We start from the raw sequence: 23,334 nt of genomic DNA, 5'->3' as shown, positions 1-23,334 counted from the left end.
CTCACCCACCGAGGAATCCACACCTCTTCTGGTAGCACTTCCAGCTGTGCAGGAGTTAATCACAACAGGCTGACTGAGCTGACCAAAGGCTGCCTGGGATCTGACCACTTCCCTCTACCGCTGGAAAGAGCGGCAGAGCTGCAGCGGTGCCCTCAGCGCTGCGGTCTCCAGCAAAGCCAGAGGTGCTGCAGAACATCAACAGGAGTCCTGGCTTGAGTCTGCTCAGACGTGAACTTGAGCTCCAGCTGCTTTGGTAGATTGATTTTTCTTTTTACCTCCAAAGGCCAGTTGAGGAAGGCTGTGAATTAAGCCATTTTGTAATAAGCCACCACCCCTTTCATCTAATTCCCCACCCCTCCAAAATGCCAGCTTTTCACAGGACAACCACTTGTAGGAGAATACAGCTTCCTCATGGGAAGCATTAGTGCCATCACCTGTGTTGGTGCAGCACATGATGCTGTCCTGCCATGAAAAGCTGGACCCCCCTTTGCTGAACCACCTACACAGGAGAGATTTTTAAAGCTGTTTGCCCTTTCTGAACACTGGTGAGGGAAGGTGGCAGGTTGCGTAATACTTCAAACTTTTGAGGAGTTCTGCTTCAGTTGAAGCTTGAGAGTTCAAAAAGGAGACCCCAACTTGACAGTAATAGTAGAACTCTACAGAAGTGTTCTAGCTAAAACTCTCACAAGCTTTTCCTCCAAAGAAACATCACAGGTAAAAAATGAAAAACAAGTGCTAGGGTCCATAAACTTCAAAAACAGAGCACCCTGTAACCATTTCAGCTTGTTTCCTAAATTAAACCAGATAACTAAGGGATTACTTCAGCCTAAGGAACCACATAACTAGGCTGGTGTTAACATCTCACCTGGGGACAAGAGCTTCTACCTAAACTGTTATTCCAGCCTGTGAGACCAGCTTACAGACTGAAAGTGCTGGCTGAAAGAACTCCTGCTCTTGAAGGTAGGGGAAAAAAACCCTCATCTCCACTCACAACTTCCCCTGTTGAATATTATCCCTGTTTTAGCCACACTTCAACAACGGCTTAAGTTAAGCTTCACACAAGAGTTATGTTTGAAAAATTTATTCTGTAAACTCCACACTGGGTCTTCAGTTCTCCTTCTCCTGCACAGTCTTTGTTCCACGCAGTCTGCCTGTACGACGGGCAGCGATGAGACCAACTTTGCGCCCAGCAGGAGCGTCCCGCCTGATGGTTGAAGGCTTGCCAATGTGCTGATGGTTACCACCACCAAAGGGATGTTCTACAGGCTGTAGAAAAGGAAATCAAGTCATCAGTATAATTAAACAACAAAAATGAGTCATGACATTTTACAGCAGTAAACTGATGCAAGGGAACAAAAAAATTTAACTGCTTCATTTTTCATACAGTGCAGCAACCACGAAGTGCTGCTAACTACCCTAATTAACTGTGCAATCACAGGGTAGTCTGTGACCCTTTCTTTCCAGACACATGCCAGACTCCTCCCCATATCAAACGAATCCTTTCTAAACTGTAAAAAATTGAAGTGAAGACTCTAAGTGCAAGTAGACTCACGTTCATGGCCACACCACGGACACGCGGCCAGCAGTTTCTCTTCGCCTTGTATTTGTGATAGGCACGGCCGGCCTTCAGGATGGGCTTGTCAATACGACCTCCGCCAGCAACAATTCCTGAAAAAAAAATTACAGGAATGAACACATACAAATGTAACAGACACAGGTGTGAAAGGAAGAGATTAAGAACAAGGCTAATTCCTAATAATATTCAAGGTCTAGGAACAGGCTTCTGAAGACTAACTGCAAAGTAACCCAACTGTATGTTCATCCAGTGTTTTCCAGCCAACAAACTTAAGATGAAGCTCACGCTACTCGCCACACATCAAGTGATCCGCAAGGAGGCACACACTTTAATTACCATTTTTCAATCCATACATATAGGATTTAGTGCTTTTTCTAAAGCATTACCCATTTTTTGCTAGAATGTCTTCAGGAAAAAAAGTTTTGTTAGTGTTACCACTAAAAAAAGTGTGAATTTGAAGAGCTCAGTGGCCTTTAGAGCCCTTCGAGGTTTAATAGCTGGTTATCTCTGTATTTATTCAATTCTACTACAGTAACAGACCACAGACTATTAATTTTGATGTCTTGTATTTGGATGTAAGGACACTCGGTAACTTCTGTCTCACAGAGACAAATAAAACTGTTTGAGTCTAATGTTGCTCTCTCTCTGCTTGCACCTTTAATGCTTTCCCAGGACTACATCAAACGTCAAAAAATAAGTGCAGCTGTCAGTTAGGTGTGTAACAAACCTGGTAAGAAGTTTCCTTCTTAACAACGGTATTTTTATACATTGTCAGACCTTCCAGAATACATCACATAAACGACAACACCTATAGGAGCCTGAAGTACTACTCCTGTAGGCTTAGTCACTGTATCAAAGGCAGGCAGCCATCAATGCCATTTCTGCAGATGTTCCTCCCAGAGGACTGCAGATTTTGTAGGCTGAATGATTCCATCACAACTTCAGGACAATCAGCATCTCCTTTTCTGTCCTCTCACTAGGTCAAACTATCTCCAAGTTTAAGTTCCCATTAACAAAAGTAAAGTATAATATATCCACGCTAGGCACCTGTACACAGACTGTACCTGTGCACAACCATAACTCCAACCTGTACATTACACTATTTTCTAGGCAGCATTGGGAACTGGGGCCCCATTTGAAAGCTTGCTTAGCAGTATATAAACTCAGTGGCAAGTTCACAGTTGTCACTTCTTACCAACGACAGCTCTGTTTGCAGAAGAAATCACTTTCTTGGAGCCAGAAGGCAGCTTCACTCTGGTCTTCTTTGTTTCCGGGTTATGAGAGATAACAGTGGCGTAGTTTCCAGAAGCACGGGCCAGCTTTCCACGGTCACCAGGTTTCTCCTCGAGGCAGCAAACAATGGTGCCTTCTGGCATGGTGCCCACAGGCAGGACATTGCCAATGTTCAGCTGAGCTGCAAACAGCAATCACATCATCTACAGCTTCATTCAGGCTCCTGTACTTAAACTGCAATTCTATAAGACACGTGTCTCTGTGCATAGGAAGGGGGGCACCACATAAACACTTAAGCAGCAACAGGCGGGCACTTTTTGACTTGAAACATTCTGCTTAACAGAAAGGCAGCCGAAACAGGATTCTAGATAGGACAATCCAAAGACAAGAACTGCAATTAGGCTTGTTAATCAAACCAGGCTGCTTGAGGAGACAGCCATCTCCAGGAAAAAAAAAAAAAATCTAGGTTTGCCTGAAACCAGTGGAAGTTGTAACAGCTCACCACTGCACTTAAACACCCTGAACTTCACGTGGACACATTCCTGTGTAACCTCATCTAGGTGTTCCTGCTCCAGCAGGGGGATTGGACTGGGTGATCTTTTGAGGTCCCTTCCATTCCCTAACATTCTGTGATTTTGTGTATGCAAATGACACCTGCCTTAGCCCTCTGAACCTGCCCATGCAACACGCTTCCCACCCTAACTCACCTTTCTTGCCGCAGTAAACAAACTGACCGGTATGGATACCCTCAGCAGCGATGAAAAGCTCGGTTCTTTTCTTAAACCGGTATGGGTCACGGAAGGCAATCTTGGCAAGGGGAGCGCCTCGGCCGGGATCATGAATGATGTCCTGTTGGAACGCACATGTGCTTTAGAAGAGGATACCGCATTTGTTGTGGACTCTGCAGAAACGGAAGAACTAGAAAAACTGGAGATGACTACTGCTGACATAATTCTCACTAGGGTCCCCTTTTCTCAGAGAGATCTTAATTTCTCCTGACATGAATGAGCTGAAGATTCACATTTATAAGAATACAACCTCAAATATCTGTATCACAAATCAATGACTCCAGTTAAGTGTGCTGCTTGAAACTAATGGTGTCTGAACTGTTTTATTCCTGACATTCTGCAGATATCAGATCTCTCCGTACTAAGCAATTCACTTTCACTAGTTGCCTGATCACCCTTGAGTGGAGACAAAGTTGGGCACAAACAGCAGCTTCTCCAAGTGTCTTCTTCAAATTGAAGCATTTCTAACTTTCTGATATTAAGTACACCAATGTTATATAAGTCTCTAAGTATGGAAGCACAGAGTTACTGTTTCTTTTTCTCCTGGAAAAATGTCAATGCTGTTCCTATAGTACATTAAGATTCCAATACACAACCACGCATTTAGATTACAGCTAAGTGATTAAAGCTCTTTAAGATACATCTGTTCTCTAGGAACGCTCAGATGTTGTTGATGTCCAGCATTAATGCTTTTTCTGCTGTTTTCAACCCTATCAGGCAAAAATCCCCATGTACTAAGGAACTGCCTGCCTACCTTTTATCACCAAACTCACCTATAGTAAGTGGGAAGAGAGTTCTTTCTCCAGCCTGAAGATGACCTTGCTCTTAAAGGCTCAGAGCACCCAGCCACATACCCACTGGTCCTGTTTGCAGTCTAAGTTGCTGACACCCCAAAAAACCCTACAGCATACGTGAAACAATCTATCACACCCCAAATAAAGGTACTGCCTTGCCCCCGCTGCTCAGAGTTATGACAATGGATTCTCATCAGTGTTTATGAACACTGTTGGAGTTTTGTTTTTTCTTAAAGATGCAATCAACTATGGGCACAACTCTCCCCACCCATGTTTCATGAGGTACTGGGAGATCTCAGGTGATACAAAAGCACGCTGGTATTGCTACATTAGCAAAGCTCCCACAGAAAATCGTACTGACACCTATGTGCTCCCAGTTTCTTTACTGACATGCTGTTAGAAACTCGAAGTGGTTCAGCGATTCAAGGAACCTGGCTTTGGCAAAACACGAGAAACCTGAACAAGCAACAACCAGAACGGCTTTCAGCACGGGTGACAGGGCTTCGCGTCGCGCACCCAAGCGAGGCGCAGAGGGACGGGTGCCCGGGCTGCTCCATGAGGAGGGCGCTGGGCCCCCCGCCCCAGCAGCCGGGCTCAGGGTGCCGTGCCGTACCTTGACGATGCCCTTGATGTACCCGTGCCTCTCGGCGAAGTCGACGGCGCGGAGCTTGGCCGGGCCCTTGCGGTGCTTCACGTGTGCGCGGAACACGGACCCCGCTCCCTTCCGCTGGCCCCGGATCACGCGGCCCATGGCGCCCTGTGGGCAGAGGGCAGCGGGCGCCCGTCAGCGCTGCCGAGCCCCGGCACCCGCCCCTCCCCCACACACGGCCCCCGCCGCCGGTAACGCCCGGCCCGCCCGCACCGGGCCGCAGCTCACAGCCCACCCCGCACCGCAGCGGCCCGGCCGCCCCCGCAGGGGAGGGAGGCGCGGAGCAAAGCCGGGGCAGCGCCAGGGCAGGCGGCGGCGGCGACGGCGCCGCGGGGTCGGGGCGGATGCCGGCGGATGAGGGACGCGGCGGCCGCGCTCTTACCTCCTCCGCGGCCTGCCTGCGAAAGAAGGAAGCGCCGACGTCACCGCGGCGACAAGGCTCTTCCGGCGCGGGGAGGGCGGGCGAGCGAGCGGGCAGCAGTCGCGCAGCCGTGACGTCACGCCGCTGCCAGGTAACGCAGCTCTCGGAGGGGGTGGGGTTGGTCGTGCGCTCGGCCCCGCCCCGCCAGTGACGTCATGGGGCGGACGGTTCCGCCCGCCCGGAGCCGCCGCGTCCTCTGCTCCCCTGGGGCCGGCCCGGGCCGACCCGGCGGTGCCGGGATGAGGCGGCAACGGGGAGCCGGGCGGGTTCGCCCGACACCCCCGCCCGGGGAGCGTCGTGTCGGGCGGAGGCGCCAGCCCGGGCGGGAACCGGAGGCAGTTTCCCGACGGCTTTTGACGCGGCTCTGAGGGGCTCGGGGGGAACAGGTGTCTCACAGGTCGTTGCTCCGTCTTTTCGTTTTGTTCTGTGGTGGGGTTTTTGGTTGTTTGGTTTTGTTTTTTTTGAGGCAATTACCGTTTAAAAATTCGGAGGGCTGATAGCCTGTTGCCTGGGAGACCTTGCGTAAACAACCAATTCCTGGGGCCCAGAGCCATTCCTAAAATAAGCCATCATGCCAAAACCGCCCTTAATGACCCAGCTGAAGATGCTGTTTGCAGAAAAGAGGCTCCTTGGCTGATTATAAACTTTTTTAAGATTTCTGTGTTGTGCAGTTTAACAGCTACAGATTTCATGTTAGGAAGTGGCTGAAAAGGAAGACCCTGCAGCCACCCTAAGCTGCCTTTGCCAGATTTTTATATTAATTAGGGCATAATTTGAGAGAGAATGCAAAGCAGCGATAATCGTCTTAGTGCTCCTAATCAACGCCCTGGAAGGGGAAATGAAAAGTGCCTTATGTGCTTTAACAGTTGGTTCGGTTTCAGCACCAGAGGCCCTTTTCCCCAAAGAGGTCAGTGCTGATGACCCAATTCGCTAGAGATGGACTTATTTGACTTCAGATTGACTCACTGGAAATGAAGAAAAGCTCATCAGTGTAGGCCCATATAGACAATGTTCTCCTTGCCTTGAACTGAGAAGCAGCAGAGCATTCTGTTTTTCCTTGACACATAGATGAGCTTTCCCACGTGAGGCTTCCCAGGACAAATGGAAGTCATACCCCTCATTACAGGCAAAAAAGTCCTAAAACTAAGGGCTCTGAGTCACGATCCTTGTCAGATTCAGCCACCGCAGGTAAAGAGATGAGCACAGCCAGTTGTCCACCCTCCCCATCTGCTGGAGGTGACTATCCCTCCAACAAACAGCTGACACGACACCTTCTCAACCTCAGTCCCATTTGACGTATTGCACCTTGATGGATTACAACAAACTGCCACTTATTTTGGTTTACATTGATACACTGAGTGAATAACTAGAGACTTTGATATATGCTTCCTGCTGGCTTTGGTTGTGGGGCTGGAGAGTTGTTAGATTTTGCTCTGACAAGAACCAGAGCCTTAAGGAACTACCTGGATTTCCAAATAATGCCCAGATATCCACCAAATTACCTTGGTCACTCCTCTTTTATGTTCTTTGTAGCAAATTCCGCCCTGGTGAGACCACATCTGGAATATTGTGTCCAGTTCTGGGCCCCTCAGTTCAAGAAGGACAGGGAACTGCTGGAGAGAGTCCAGTGCAGGGCAACAAAGATGATTAAGGGAGTGGAGCATCTCCCTTATGAAGAAAGGCTGAGGGAGCTGGGTCTCTTTAGTTTGGAGAAGAGGAGACTGAGGGGGGACCTCATTAATGTTTATAAATATATAAAGGGTGAGTGCCACGAGGATGGAGCCAGGCTCTTCTCGGTGGTCAACAATGATAGGACAAGGGGTAATGGGATCAAACTGGAACACAAGAGGTTCCACTTAAATTTGAGAAAAAACTTCTTCTCAGTGAGGGTGACAGACACTGGAACAGGCTGCCCAGGGGGGTTGTGGAGTCTCCTTCTCTGGAGACATTCAAAACCCACCTGGACACATTCCTGTGTGACCTCACCTAGGCGTTCCTGCTCCAGCAGGGGGATTGGACTGGATGATCTTTTGAGGTCCCTTCCAATCCCAAACATACTGTGATACTGTGAAATCAAATAAAGGACTTCGTAACCAATTACCTAAGAAGATAAGCAGTTGTGTAATGTGCACTCATTCATTTTATTATCCTGTATCAACTGTACTTTGTATTCATTTTATTTTTAATCCATGGTGCAGCCTTGTGTGCTGCTCTCACCGTCCGTGAAGCTGCAGCCCCTCAGTCCCCTTGTGGGCTTGCTCAGCTGCCCTGCTGCAGAGGTGTTGCTGCAACACAGGGGGTCGGGCTGAAACCAAAATAATCCTTTGCTCCTCCCTACCAGCTTTTTAGATCTTCTGAATATTGTTAGAAACATCCATACAGGGTGAAGAGTTCTGAGTTTGTCATCCCAAAAGACGCTGTTTCAGCCTTTCCAGTGACGCTGAACGGTTATTACCTGTTTGCATCACCTCAGGCTGTGTTTATGTGCACCTCAGGATCACAGCATGCTGCCTGCCCAGGGTTCCACTTGGATGATACCATCCAAGCTGGTTCTACTGTGTTTTTTTCATCAGAGAACAACAGGAGAAGGTTGGGAATAGTACATGTCTAGGTCTCATCTCTGTATGTGCTTTTTATTTCCTTAGGGTACGCTCCCAGTTGTAAAAGCCTTCCATGTTTTCTAGCCCTGATGGAGTTCGGGAATCCTGGAGAAGACATGCCAATAGATGACAGAGCTGCATCAATGATGATGTAACTTTATAATTGATTTCTCCTGCTATAAGAGACAACTTTAATCATTAAGGAATAACAGCACTGTATTACTTGACCCAGCCAAGCATGCACTCAACTCACAGTAAGGTTAAATATTTTGTCTAGCTGTGCCTTCAAAATTTCAGGGATCTAAAGAAATGGAAGGGGGTGGTTCACATCTGATTGCATCAGAACAGTGTTGCTATGTGATGCCTTTTGCATTTTGGTGCTGGAGAAATACGATTGTTGGGCACTACCAGCGATCACTATTCTGTTGGACTTCTAGGAGGCAGAGGCAGTGCCATAGTTTGAAACGAGGCTGTTCCCCTCCTCACTAACCCCCATTCCCCAGGCCGACACTGTCTCCCCAGAACCCATCCGTAGGGGATTTTGTTTCATGAGGAGGAGGTGGCCATGGCAGAGGTGCAGCAGGACAAGCCCACACTGGATGACACAGTGTGAGACATGGGGCTGCCAACAGCATGACAAAAGCATTGCCTACTGTTAGAGAAGTTCCTTTTCCCCAGCTTTCCCATAGCAGAGACTCAGGCATGCATTCCAGAAATTATTCTAAAATAAAGGCTTTATTTGCAAGGTTCAGTATAGAGCAGCTCAGCTGGGTGCCTCCTGAAGAGGGACTCTCAGCAGGAAAAAAACATAGACCTTTACACCCCGACAGTCCAAGCCCCCCACTGCCCCATGCGTAACTCTGAGCCAACTGCAAAATCAGAGCCTGGAGTCTCCCTGCTCTTCATTGGATCTCTTCATTTTTGTCAGGCAGACTGTCGGTTAAAGCTCTGGCCTTCAGCTGCTATTTTCCACCTGCAGCTGGAAAAATCAGTTCCTGACAACAGCCAACACATTCTTCTGTTTAGTGTTCTGTCAGGTGCAGTGCTGTTCCTTTACTCATCTCCAGGGACACAGCTCTCCTTATCTTCTATCTTGAAGACTCTCAGCCCTTTTTTTTTTAAAACTTTATGAAGCAGAAAGTTTCAAAGATTCACAGTTTGCAGAAGTTATGCTAAGCAATTTCTATATTAGCAGTTTCTAAACAAGTTCTACAAAAAGCAGTATACCGAATAATTCAATCAGCTAAGGCAGACTGTTTTCTACCACCACCAGTGTAGGAATTGCCCAGCACTGCCTCCAACAGCACTGCTGTGCAGCAGCTGTTCTCTGGTGCAGCCTCGAGTCCTGAGATTTTGGCCTTCAGTACATCATTTGTGGTGACTGCAGCTGCTTTGGCTTCAGACATTACTCCCTTTACTGGCTGCCTTGCCTCTCTGGCAGGACTTACAGCCACACAGAGACAGGGCCAGCGCGCTGGATTTTCCCAGCCAAGGCTTCTTTTCCCACCAGAACTCAGGCTGTGCTAGACCTGGGGGAACTGGCTCATCTGCCTTGAGGGTTCTCCAAGGCTGGGCAGCAAGCGCAAGGATGTCTGGATAACCCCGGCACGTCCTGCACATCTGCATGGATCAACTCTGCTGTACACGGGCCGGTGTCTAAGGCTCTCAGGAAGCCCCAGGGTACATGCATTATGCCTCCTGGCCATGTGCACAGAAATCTGGATGGAAGCCTGACAGTGCTAGGCAAAATAGGGGATGTTTCCAAACCACAGCTGCTGCACATCCCAGCCTGATATTTTGACAGCAACTTCCTTCTTTGGCTGCTTAAATCACAGCAGGCAGCTGAGATGGCTGAGGCATAGCCCCATAGCCTTGCTACCAGGGCAGTGACACCCAGCAACAGGGAAGCACCCACACTGCTGGGGAAGGCCAGGTCTTATATCACTGTAATTGCTTCCACAAGGCTGTGTCTGTCGAAGCCCCGCCTCGCACATTTCCCCATGGCTGGCAAATTTGCTGGGATAATGCAGAAAGGTTAAAAACTATGCCCTCCTGATTCTGGAAGGGATTTAGCATAGTCATGGGTACACTGCTGTAAATGCAGCACACTACTTGCATGGAGGGAATAAGTCAAGGGTGTGTTGCCTTAATTAATCCTTTCATAACAATCACAGGCTAATTTGCTAAAGGTTAATTGCACTGTAAACAGCAAAATAGGTGGTGTTCTGCTTGCTACAGATGGTAGCCAGGGAGAAATTTTGATGAGATTGCTGTTAGCAGAAAGGGAAGAAGCAGCAGGGTTTCCCTAGGACCCCACCTTGAGAAGGGAACAGATAAAGAATGGAAGCCCCTACCTCTATCTACGAATCTTTCAAAGGGAAAGAAAATAAAGTATGGCCATAGGATTCATCTGAGCATTTCCTCTTGAGGAGTGATATGCTACAATGAAAATAATCCTGATCTCCTTCAGGTGGGCACATACCTCTGTTTACGGTCTTGCTGACCTCTCTGGGGCTTTGCATGGGATTAGGAACCAACATTCGTTCTCCAGCCAGCCTGCAGTGTCACAGTTCCAGTTTGCAAAAATAACATACCTGCTAATCCCCAGCAAACACACTCAGGGCGATCCTATTACTGTGGGGTGCTGCTCCCAGAGCAGGACAGCAGGGGTGCAAACCACCTGCTTCCACTGAGGCAAAGGAAGGGCCACAGAAAAGAGCTACCACACAGGCTCCTGACAGGGCAAAGCCTCACCTCCTGATGCACATGCAGAAAAACTCCATTGGGTCTCTAAAGAAACACCCTGGGCCTACAGTATCCTGTATCTTTTTTAGAATCCCCTCACAGCATCTCCCTTATGCTATCCTCAGCATCCCAGCGAAGCACAGGCTGCTCATCTGTATTCAACTCTTCTGGCTTTTCAGAGGAGACAAAAATCCATCTGCTGAGACACCACAGGCCTCTATTCCAGTGATTGCTCCCAAAATAAATACCTTTGCTCTCTTCAGAGGAATTTCTCCTGAAAGGACCAGCTTCTGTTTGCTGTCTTGAAATAAATATTCTCCCTCAGCTGTACCCAGCTCCCTTCTCCACAGCATGGCTCATTCCTAAACCCTGGAAAGAGAGCCAGGAAAATTTCATGAGCTTTCCCTTCTGCTCTTGCATGAAGCAGATGAGGTCTCTGGCCTCTTGACAATCACTTAATTATAATTAAATTGTAGCTCTTCTCGAAACCTTCCCTGTAGATATACCACTGGGTGACCTGGAAGGAAACCTTACTCTTTACAGGGTTCCGCATGTTTGCAGCTCATAATTTGCAAAGCAAAAATGTATGTAGAAAAATCCTTGCCAATTACCTCATCAGCACGCTCAGCCTGCAGATATAACTCCCTTCAGAGTTATTGCTGTCATGCATCAGCACGAGAGAAAAAACTGGCATCCCTCTCGCTTTGGTAATACTCATGGCATTCTCTGGGCTTACAAAGGTGTGGCAGAGACGTCACCCATGGGACACAAGAGACTTACAGCTGTGTCAGGGCAGGTTTTATCACAGAAGCACTCAGGTGAGATTGGAACCACGTGCAGAGGAGAAGATGCCGAGCGGGTGACTCGGCTTTCTCACCCAAAAGGAGAGTTGGCCAAGCCTCTGCTGCAGGGTGTGGGTTTGCAAACATTTTTAAGGACAGCCTGGATTCCTTATGAGAAGAGAGACCCAGAGCTGCAGAGGCGGAGAGTCCCAATCAAAACAAAGCAATTTACACTTCACAGATGGGTTCAGCAATGCCTTATTAATTAGGTTCTGGTGACCTCTAGAGGCTTTTACCCCAAAGCACCTGATTCCTCATGATCTTTCCCGTTACGAAACAATAGGCACAACAACAGTTGTGTTCCGTTTTAGTTTCAAAACAAGATTCATTTTAGTCTTAACGGGGAAAGAACTGGAGAACAGTAACTGATGGTTATTCTTTTCCTCCCACTAAACATGGTAATAGGAATTCCCTGTATGCGGCAACCTCAAAGTCTGCACGGTGACTGTTGTAGGTATTCTGGAGATTCCCATTTTGCAAGAAATTTGCTTTGTGCATTGTCCAGTAAGAGAGCAGACACTTCTCTCCCTTTATTATCTCTAATGATACATTCAACAAATCACCGATCCTGGGAAAAACAACCCACCTATCTGGTGAGGTAATCTGTTTCCTTACATGCATCTAAATTATGTGTGTTTAAGATACAGGCGTTATACATGCATTTAAGATGCATGTTTTTGCAGAACACAGCCTTTGTGGATTAGTCCTTGCCAAGGGTGTGTTCAAATACTGTGCTAGTTCTCTCAGACTGGAGTTTGACCATCTTTTCTGAACAATTATTTTCAGCTGGGAACAGGGAAAAATTGACAGCTCACCAGATTCAGGGCCAAGCAACACTGTATGTGGGAAAATTACCTTCTATCTATATTGTAAAGCAACAATAAAATAATCTGCAGGGAAAATGATGCAAGAAAGCGTCTAAGAAAAAAATGCAGTGTTTTAATTATGCATATGGATAAGCTTTTTTTCTTAATGAGATAAATAATAGAGGCAGCTGATGGAGAATTGGTCAAATCCACTAAGCTAATTTTCTTTCCTCTTGAGCAGCCGAGATAAGGGATTGAAACTGTACTGAGGAACTAAGAATTGGAAGGAGAGACAGAAGAGGATTGAGACACTGCCCAGAGAGACATTAGGGAGTTAAGAGGCACTTAGAGCCGTAGAGAATCTTAGCAAGAAACAGATAGCAAAGCTGAAGGAGGAGCAGAAGCATATCTGCAGCTATGCACAGCTCAAAACACTCTTTAGCAAACTTGCAATTTTACAGGGTTGTGTGGGAGACCTAAAGGTTTCTAATTCAAGAGCACCCGGCTGTACTTCCAGATTTAGCGATTAGTTGCTTTTCCTACCCACTCCCCCCCACCCCCCAATTGTTTTTGCCTTGGCATTTCCTAATGGGGCTCCTACACTTCAATGGCAGCATTTGTATGGTGACAACATCTCTGGAGGCTCCAGCTCAGGGTAGTTTGTGCATCCAGCTTAGAAAACAAATAGAATAGCACAGGATTTTTTTCTTGCTTGATAGATGTGACCCATAAGAAGGGGGAAAAAAGTGTATGTTTTGGGGTTTTTTTTGTTTTCTTACGGTATAATGATGGATGAGCTTTTTTAAAAAAGAAATTGTAATTATTTTCTTGTGTGATTTTTTTCATAATCTCTCACTTTGTTCTTGCTCTTTTTGTCATGTAGGCAGTAGAGCTGAAGGGATTTCGCGCCTTGAAACAGAAAGGAACCATGAACTACTGAGGGGAATTAAAAATGGAGTAAGGGGCAAATATTTAATAAAAGGATTGTAAAATAATTTTTATTCAGACTGTGTAAAAACTCTTCTGAGATTTTTTTGAATCAAAACTCCTGAGCAACACATGGGAGAAAAGCTCAATTTGTTAAAGATCTTTATTCTCCTGTATCTTCTAAGTGCAATCTACAAAACTGATTTGATTTTGTCAGTCCTTTGAGAAGTCCTCTAGCAAGAGAAGGCTGGGGGTGGGGGGAACCTCTCTTTTTTATATTTGTGAGATAAAAGAAAATGAAGCTCTAAGGCCACTTGCATAAGCTTTGTAAAGCACCATGAAGTAAAAAAACAAAACAAAACAAAACAAAAAGGCATTTCTTTTGTAGTTACCAAGAAATGCTGGCTCTGTATAGTGCACAAGCATTTTTAATTTACATAGGCTTGTTGTCTGGATTCTTTAGATCAATAGCACAACAGTGCTAATCAGAAAATGACAGTTACTTCTCCTGGGTAAAACCTTTTGAATTTTTCTGATTTCTTAATGAAAAATGAGAGAAAAATATTGCTTTTGCCTTTTCTCCAGACACTGGTTTTCCTTCCTTTTTTAGAGATAAAATAGGTGAAAAAGGAAAGAAGGGAGAAAGAAAACAAACATAAAATGGCAAAACAGAGAAGTGAAACTCCTCCTCCCTCTAAGTAATGTTGGGTTTCTTTTCATTAAATATGCATTTAAGATTTCCATTTCCAAATGGAAAAAATGTGACTGGCTCCAAATATAAGAACAATGCTTAAGGGCAGGCCTAAAGAGAGCAATAAATCAGTGCAGAAAATATTTTGCTTGGGGAATACATCATGATTAGAACATAAATAATCGTATTTTCTTCTATATGCAACATAAACACAGCTGTGTGCACAGGCACACGCACATAAACATGTTCATATATGTACACACGCCTTGGCCCCACTTCCCCAGGGCAGTTCTCTGACAACACGAGAGGTGAAGGGTGATGATAGAGGGGTCGCTGACACGGTGTTTGCTGAAAAGCTCAAGTAGTGGAGACAAGCTCTCAGAGAGCGCTTAGAGGTGCCACCAGGAGGAAGCAACCCATGTACCAGTCCCTGTAATGAAATACTGCTTATTTCTAGGTAATAGTGACAGTCCAAAATCATTTGCTTCTCTGTGGTAGGATCACACAGTGGAGGATGGCTTTAAATTGGGGCTGTGCTGGGAGAGAGGCTTACCAGGGGACGTGTCCAAGCTCTACTCCAGTGCTCAGGACCGCTGCACAAACCATGCACAGGTTAGATGCTTATATGGGCACACTATCTGAGGCTCCAGACTTCCACCCAGCCTGGGCTCTCAGGAGCCTGTTGCTAGCACACAGCAAATTTAAGCCTCATGCTGCTGACAGTGGACTGGATGCAGGGCCTATGCACAAACCTGTCTCATGGCCTACAGGAGAGAGGTTGCTCTCTGGGCTGGGCAAATCCAAAGCACTGCAGGTGCTGCAGATGTGCTTGTGCACATCCACAGCGTCCCTGTGCCCTCCCAATTCTCAGCCCAGTCTGAAGCACAAGGTAATAGAGAACAAGTTTTCTGAGCAGCTGGGGGAACTGGGACTATTCAGCCTGGAGAAAAGGAGGCTGAGGGGAGACCTTAATCACTCTCTACAACTACCTGAAAGGAGGTTGTAGCAGGGGGGGTGTCCATCTCTTCTCCCAAGGAGCAAATGATAGGACAAGACAAAATGGCCTCAGGTTGCGCCAGGGGAGGTTTAGATTGGTTATTAGGAACAATTTCTTCTCAGAAAGGGTTGTGAAGCCCTGGAACAGGCTGCCCACAGATGTGATCAAGTCAGCATCCCTGGAAGTGTTTAAAAGACGTGTAGATGAGGTTCTTAGGGACATGCTTTAGTGCCAGAGTTAGGTTAATGGTTAAGGGTCTCTTCCAACCAAAATGATTCTATGATTCTATTTTATGATTTGTTTTCTCCATTTTAGGTGCCCTCGCTGGCCTGCCAGAGTTTGCCCTCCAAACAAACATGGTATTATTCTTCCTTGTCCATTGAACAGTTTCTTAGTTATTTTTAGCACGAGAAATGAGTAGAGAACTTTTTCCATTAAAGACTTCTGAGGCAAGGTAGCTGACTTCAGTGTCTTCAGGGACACTTCCAAAATCCAGCACGTGTACACATGGAGCAGGCCACACAAGTGGGAGCGATGCTGGGGCAGCTGTTTTCCTTACCAGTCCTGAGGAACTTACAAGATGAAAACAATCCAATTCAAAGTGAGTCTGAGGCCACCTAGAGGGATTCTGGGTGAGTGAAAGCTGTTTTCCAGGGAGAAAAGCAAGTTCATACACCTTTCAGCAGAAGTTGCTGGACTCTATGTGGCAATTTCCTCCCTCTTAGATCTTCCAGTGAATTTTTCCATGACAGGGATAATCCAGCCTAATCACTTCCATTTGACCCAGTTTAATCACCACCTTCCTGAAACAGAGTTAATAGGTGCTTAATGCTAACCAGCAAGTGCGGAGGATGGTGCATAAAAGATCTCGGAAAATTACTCTGTAGTTCCTAACACACTCCATTTTTTCCTTTTATTATCCAGAGTTGCTAACTTCTGAGGCCTAAACCACAACTTATCTTGAGCTCCCTAAGCTAAAAATACGATCTTGCCAATGACTGAATACTCCTCCACAGGAAAACTAATCTGTCATTTCCCTCCTCACAGGAACACACACAAGTGGTTAAATATCTAAAGATTGTGCACAGCCTCTCTGCCTGTAGCGTTGTACACAGAGATTTTGGTTCAGGTACTGTAGGCATATATTTTCCTTATTTCAAGATTTGGGTTTGGCTTATAATTCCACATCTGTCAACCTGCAATAGTACTCATTTTAATTATGCTTTGCAAGGACAACAGCATTCATAAATAGAGCCTCTGCTTCTTGAGACGGTTTGCTTTTACTCTTAGAAAAATGTCAAGGAGTAGCAGGAGTGGGGATGCTCCGTGCATTGGGACAAGCCAGGAGCCCTGGGTAGTGCCGGGGCAGGTAATGCACTCACCACCGTGATCCAGACCCAGGCATGGTGCTCCTGGGCCAGTGCGTGGGGGTCCAAGGTCAGGCTCCTCGGGGCAGCTCAGGGCTGTTGGTGCACTCAGGGCCCCACTGATCCCACAGCAGGACACCAGTACTGTCCCAGTTAAAGCTGAAGGCTGCTTCTTGGTTTAAACTGTACTGTGTTCTCTAAAATTCACATCTGTGATGTTGTCTTGAGATCTCTTCTAAGTGAGGGAATAATTCGAGGAACCTCCTCCTTCTCCCCTCCTCCTTCCAAAAAGGTCATTTTATGCATATTTCTTTGTGCTTCTTTGAGTGACAACATTTGTAACCATTGCACAATGGTGACATGTGCACTCTAGGTGTGTGAGCTTGGATAACTGTATGTACATGGTATACCACGCTTGGTGCTAAGAGCACCAAGTTCTCTGCAGTTCACCTCTACTACTTCTCGAGATGGGAGATTCTTGCTGCAGCAAAACCACTGCTTCATAAAAACTTGATGCATTTGTCATCTAATTAGACAAAAAGTTGTTTTTCTGCCTTCCCTGCTACCTGTTGGCACCCTTTTCTTGGCTTGTGGATCTACTTTTCCTTTTAATTACTGCTTGTTTTTTATTTGTTTGTTTAGGCTTTAAACATGGATCTTAGAAACAGTAAAGACATCTAATGCCTTCACTGCCTGGAAAAATCTCACATCCCAGGCTTGGAGCCCTGGTGAACTTACACTGCAGCAATCTCAATTGCCTCTTGTCTACTCATCTCTCACTGATCATAGAATCATAGAATCATTTTGGTTGGAAGAGACCCTCAAGATCATCAAGTCCAACCATAACCTAAATCTACCATTAAATCGTCGCCCTAAGAGCCTCATCTATATGTCTTTTAAACACCTCCAGGGATGGTGACTCCACCACTTCCCTGGGCAGCCTGTTCTAGTGCTTTGCAACCCTTTCTGTGAAGAAATGTTTCCTAATATCCAATCTGAACCTAAAATCCATCAAACCATCAATCCTAATACCATCAGCCTCTCCGCCTTCAACACCAAGCTCACCTGCTGTTCTACTGGGAAAAGGACCTCGGCATCATCAGTGGACAGAGTCCATTCTCTCCGTTCAACTTCATCATCAACATTAGGGGGGAGTGTGATTCGGTGTTCACATTGATATCCTAGCAGGGGACTTCTCTCATGCCCCAGCCAGAGGCAGGTATCACAGAAGAACTGGAAGTCTTTCTATTGAGTACAGTTCCTGGCTCCTTGCTACTGGAAACTTATTCATTCATGACATGTGGCAGTTTAAGGCAGGAGCTCAAATAGCAGATTCTTATCTTACCACCCTAAGTTCCCTTGTGTATTACTCCTGTCTTCCCCAAAACCAGTGAGACTGAAGATGAGAAAGAATTCAGGGGCAGCTCAAGGACCTGTGCTGGCTGTGCATTCTCACCACAAGGACCATCGCCAAGGAATGGGAGACAGTAGAGGTGTATGGCTGGGCTCTGATAGATGTTCATCCTGAAAAATGACTATTTAATAAATAAACAAACAAGACATTATATCCCCACAAGCACTGTTAGCAGAGAAGTGGGTTGCTTGCAGAGCCTCACTGCCATCTAGCATGTGAAGACAGTCTCTATATAATCCTTTTAAACTTCCCAAGAAAGAATTCTTTTAACATGAACTGAAAGCTCTGACCACCATCAAGTACATGGTAAGGTTACATTTTCTTGCTTCCCCCTTGTTGCCGCAATACAGCCTTCATACCTCTGTGTTTGAATCATCAGGTTTCTAACGCCAACAAACACCCCGTCTCCAGCATTGTTACTACACAGTAGGGAAACAGAACACGTGTTGGACAAAACCTGACAAAGCAACACTTGGATTTGGGTCAGTCACAGCAAACACGGGTTACTTGTACCTGGCTCCCATTCAAATGCAGAGCCTGATGAATTCATGCTAGTCCAGACATGCAGAATGGTATCTGATTTTTTCCTTTCCACATTGCTTTCTTTTCAAACAGTTACCACCAGCTCCTCTCTTCTGTGCCCCACAACAATCATTCACATAGACTACGACCGCTGGCCACCCCAATGGGAAGCAGGCACACTTGTGTTGCTCCTACGATTAACTAACACAAACTGCAGAATTCACTGCTGACATGTTTGAACCATCAAGATACACGTGTACCTCTCTTTGTACTGCAACCAGAGTGCTCCCAGCACGCTGAAACTCGCTCACCCATTTACCATTCAATACTGCTACAACTACTGTAATAAAGCAAGCAGCAAACCGAGCTGAAACTCCATTTGCACATCCTAAGCCATCCAGATTGTCTAGCTTGGGCTCCTGCATAATTCCAACCAAGAAAGTCTCTGCTGGACCTGATACCTTAGGAAGGACTATCAAGACTCACAGGGCATGCAGCCTTCATTTGATGATGCCCATGATGGCAAATTCACCTTGCATCCTGATGGTCTTTCAGCTTTTGTCCCTCAGCCTACTATTTCTTGATCCCTTTACATTTTCTCCTGGCTGCTATTGCTTCCCAATGGTAGAAGCAGACTTCAGTTTCTGATCCAGAATTGGCAGAGACTTCTAACTCCGCATTTTAGTCTGGTTTTGAAGAGGTTTCAGTTTGAAAAACCTTAACTCCTCATTTTCTGGTTGACGGAGTTGATTTTTGTCCTTTCTTGTCTTCTGGACCAGCTCAAGGCCTCTTAGATGCAGCTCACTCTGGACAAATGTTACAAATACTTTTATTAATTAAAGGTTATTATTCCATAATAAATGCAGGATGACCTTACACATTTATAGAGCTCACCTTTACTTATATTTCATCTTCAAAATAGGAAAGTACAAATATCACAAACACATAAAATGTGCTGAATTTAGCCATAATGTATTTGAAACTAAATCAGACTGAGAATGTAGTAACCTCACCTACAAACTTGAGACTGATTTGGTGGTAGGAGATTACATAGATACTGGTAGTTTTTGTGGGATCACTTGGAATTACGTGGTATCTTGAATATTTTGCCAGGCTGTACCAGAAATCAATTTAGCATAGCTCTATTTGTTCTTCATCTTATACTTGAAGCTTAACATGTATAGCCTCACTCTTGAAATGATTTTCAACATTTCTGTTGAAAACATACACAAGCTGAGATTCCTGAGAAGCATTCAGGCTGTTCTGAAGGGAAACACACAGCTCCTCTCTACAGCACATCCCCCCCCTATCTTCTGGACCTGTGTGCAGGTCTGGAAGGCCAAATTCATAGAATGCAATAACTCTTGTCCTCTCAATTGCTCTCTGCTCAGGGCTTTAAAACAGGTAACTGCTCTGGGTTTTCTTCACATTGCTAATTCTCTGTTGGCTCTTATATGCTTGGGCAGCCCCTCTGTACCAGCCGGAGTAACCTCCCAGGCCTGGTATTTTCAGTGGAATTCTGGAATGGGGCAGTGAATTTTTAGTGCAGGTTCCAGTGACTGTGGCTTTTTCTTAAGGGTTTAGATGGGGGAATCCAAGTTCTTTGTTAGCCAGTGTGTTGTTTGTACTGGTGCCACGCATTAAAGGTGCTGGAATAGAACTGGTGCAATATCCAGCTGCACCCAAATGAGGTTGTTGAGCAGGATCCAGATCTGTATCCACACAGAGCAAACACAGTATTTAAACAGAAACAAAGCCTGTGATTTATTTCATTATTTACTAAGTGCTGTCATGGTGCTTAGTACTATATAAACATTCTCTGCCCCAGGGTTATTAATACTACCAGGCACAAGCCGGTTCAAGCCTCAAACACTTTACATGAAATACTCCCAGAAAAAAAAACCAAACTCCAAAGACAAGCTAAAAGGACAAGTTATCCATAGAGGAATCACGTTAATGAAACTTCAGGCTTCAAAAATAGCTACATGTTTCAATAATTTGCATTTGAGGACCTAACTCTCCACCTATCCCTGTACAACTGCCTCCCACTGACTACTGCTATAATACATTGTCTGCCCTGTTGAGTGTGTGAGTGATGCCAGTCTGGTCCTTTTGTTGTATGATAAGGAACATTCACTTCTCCAACATATATGGAGAACTAGTAAGAGATGAGATTTTGGTGGTTACACTACATAATTCTCTCATTTAAGAACAAGAAGGTTTTGGTCTTTAGCCTGCTTAGTTCTGGGAATGCTGGGGAGTCACTGCTGGGTCCCCAGCCTGTGGCATCAGTGGGTGTACAGTAAAATGGAAAATGTCATGCTGGAGGAAAGACATTATGAAAGGGCTGTTAAAGGGTATGTCTTTAACTTTTATAGAAGAACTAAAAGAGACATGCTATTTGGAGGCATGCTGGAAGAAGAAAAGGGAGGAGTCTTTTAGTGAAAGATAGTTTAAAGACATTAGAAAATCTTGAGAGAGGCTGGGAAAATTGTATTTTTACCTAAACATATCAGGTTGAAATAAACCCAAACTTATATGATTCCTTGATGAAAACATCAGTAAGTATGAAAAAATGTGTCTGCATGCTTAGGTCGGTGAATATTATATCCTATGTAAGGCCACTTAAAAGACAGAGCTCTCACAAGAATTACAAATTATTCTGGGCCCATGAAAATCATTCTGGTTTTAATTACAGCATTAAAGACAAACCCACAAAGTTATAAGTTCTACTGGCATAGCGTGCAATCGTAAATCTGGACAAGGGATCACACAGAAATTGTAAATAATGACTGTGAGAGATTTCAGTACTAGCTATTTTTGTCTTCAGAAATGTTTTTCATTTCAAAAGTCATTAGCACTTGTGCTCAGCCAAAACTTGCTTGGTAAGACTAACCAGGATTTCTTAACATAAACTGTTCTTAAAAGGATACTGTCAACTACCAACTAGTTGGTTTTTCAGGAGAATTTTAAAGATGTTTCAGTACATGAATCCCTGGGGCAATGCCTGTCTTTTTGTCACAGTACTTTACTATATTTTTCAGTGCTTTACCTTGCTCTGTAACAGCATCAAAGGCTTTGCACAAGCTCATGGAACCAGAAAATAGGGAGGAAGCAGTAAAAAGCACTGTCAAAGCTGAAAATATGCCAGAGGAGCTAAACAAAGAACCAAAAAGGTGTATCTTCTTTTGTTAATTCTCAGTCCCAGGAATTGTTTGGAAAAGAGAGAAAACTGTCAGAAAACTGTAATATATTGTCTGCCCCGTTGAGTGTGTGAGTGATGCCAGTCTGGTCCTTTTGTTGTATGATAAGGAACATTCACTTCTCCAACATATATGGAGAACTAGTAAGAGATGAGATTTTGGTGATTACACTACATAATTCTCTCATTTAAGAACAAGAAGGTTTTGGTCTTTAGCCTGCTTAGTTCTGGGAATGCTGGGGAGTCACTGCTGGGTGTGTTTTAATGTTTAATTACAGCCAATACTGCAACAAAAAGAGGAAAGATAGAATGAAATTTCTCTTCTGATATTAGGACGATGTTCTAAACATAAAAATATTTTTCAAAAGACAAAAATTCAGCCAGAGCAGGAGTGCAGCCTGTTGTGGAGGAACTGTACAATACGGATCCTCTGTCTTGGCATTCTAAACCCAAAGTTTGTTATGAATATTGTGACCCTATGCCAGGATAAGTCGCTGGAGATAGTTAGACTGAAGTTGCAGATGAATGATTTGGGGTCCTGTTTGCCGCAGAGCAATGTTTAGATCACTTAAAGAAAAGTGTGATATAACAGAGTTCAATGGCAAGGTTCACTATATTACTTACAGCATGGAGGAAATATGCCAAGCAGGATCATGTGTGAGTTGTTCTAGAGTGATGTCTATGGGGACAGGAGATGTGAAAGGGTAGAGGGAGGCCCTCTGTTGAGTCACAAAGTTCAGAATGGACCCCCCCTGCTTTCTAAACTCCTTCGCAGAGAGGAGTTTACGTGCAGCTGGATCCAGGTTTAGTCCCACACTTGGTCAATGGTTCATGTCTAAGAGACATAGAGGGGAAGGGAAAACAGGTCTTATCTTGCAGGTGGTGTTGACAGTTTTTGTAGCTACTTTGTCTTCATTAAGTAGATAGAGGTTGGTAAATATGGGTGGAACTTCACAACATACAGTTTAAGATTTCAGCAAATTCAGCTTACTAAGTAACATGAAGCAGATAGTATATTAAAAATCACATGACCGTATAATTCTAAGTGATAATTCTATTTGAAACACACTTACTTAAGCTAAATTATTAATGTAGAACTTAAATTTGGGTCATCCATTGATCTGTGATTTGTAAAAGTTCATCGCCATACAGCCAAGCTTGTCCAGCAGAGAGAGCTCAAAGTAGGTTCACCCAGGCTGTCATATTTTTGGAATAAAGAGGTTGGCTCATAGTCAAATGACACACAGTGGAAAAAGCATGCACAAGGCTACTTGCACTCACAACTTACTGGCATTCAGGGTGCTGTTCTGATTTCTTGTGGGTTTGCTAACAGGAGTTCTTGGCCCCTTGGCCTTTACCTCCTTTGGAGCCTGAACCAAATTGCTGCTGGTTTGGCTGAGGGGCATCGAATGTATCTGTCACAACTGACTTCAGTGGGTACTGTGGGATAAACTGGGAGAGGGGCCCCTCAGATCCTCAGACAAGAGTTGTAAAGGTCTGCAATGCATTTTGTTTCATTATGTTTGTTTCAGCAGCTCTGTCCTGTCAGTGGGATTTGTGTAGCTGGGACCTGCTTGTTGCAGGAACCCTAAACGATAGCCACAAAAATATTTCAGTAAGGATGACACTATTAGGCCGAGGCCTGAGATGGTGGAACAAGGTAGCAGTTGAATAGGATGGAAAGCCCTCTGAAACTAAAGCTGCTGAAGTTTAAACTATGTTGCTTCTGCCAGGTTTATCTCAGTACTAGTCATATAATT

At 45.1% G+C, this 23,334-nt stretch overlaps 1 protein-coding gene and 1 long non-coding RNA gene across 2 annotated transcripts; one reads left to right on the top strand and one right to left on the bottom strand.

Moving 5' to 3' along the window:
* Positions 1-1,065: 1,065 nt before the first annotated feature.
* Positions 1,066-5,555, bottom strand: RPL8 (ribosomal protein L8). The gene is made up of 6 exons (XM_065070064.1): positions 5,423-5,555; positions 5,005-5,148; positions 3,517-3,658; positions 2,772-2,990; positions 1,553-1,668; positions 1,066-1,266 (listed from the first exon to the last, which is right to left on the bottom strand). Exons 2-6 carry the CDS (start codon positions 5,140-5,142, stop codon positions 1,108-1,110), a joined length of 774 nt encoding a protein of 257 aa, XP_064926136.1. The 5' UTR covers positions 5,143-5,148; positions 5,423-5,555; the 3' UTR covers positions 1,066-1,107.
* A 79-nt stretch (positions 5,556-5,634) lies between these two features.
* On the top strand, positions 5,635-13,449 carry LOC110358195 (uncharacterized). Its single transcript, XR_010473926.1, has 3 exons — positions 5,635-5,858; positions 8,107-8,212; positions 13,338-13,449. It is a non-coding gene; the product is annotated as an uncharacterized LOC110358195 (long non-coding RNA).
* The last annotated feature ends 9,885 nt before the right edge of the window (positions 13,450-23,334 follow it).

Source organism: Columba livia, chromosome 1 (assembly GCF_036013475.1).
Source record: "Columba livia isolate bColLiv1 breed racing homer chromosome 1, bColLiv1.pat.W.v2, whole genome shotgun sequence".
NCBI classification, from domain to species: Eukaryota; Metazoa; Chordata; class Aves; order Columbiformes; family Columbidae; genus Columba; species Columba livia.
The sequence above is the reverse complement of the archived record's forward strand: the minus strand, read 5'-3'. Positions and strand labels throughout refer to the sequence as shown.

Bases quoted from the DNA above. Each gene is read 5' to 3' on its own strand.
- RPL8 (XM_065070064.1), bottom strand. From the start codon at position 5,142: ATGGGCCGCGTGATCCGGGGCCAGCGGAAGGGAGCGGGGTCCGTGTTC. The intron at 3,659-5,004 runs GTACGGCACGGC...GCGTTCCAACAG, and splicing joins ACATCAAGGGCATCGTCAAG to GACATCATTCATGATCCCGG. The intron at 1,267-1,552 runs GTGAGTCTACTT...CCTTTTCTACAG, and splicing joins TCCGTGGTGTGGCCATGAAC to CCTGTAGAACATCCCTTTGG.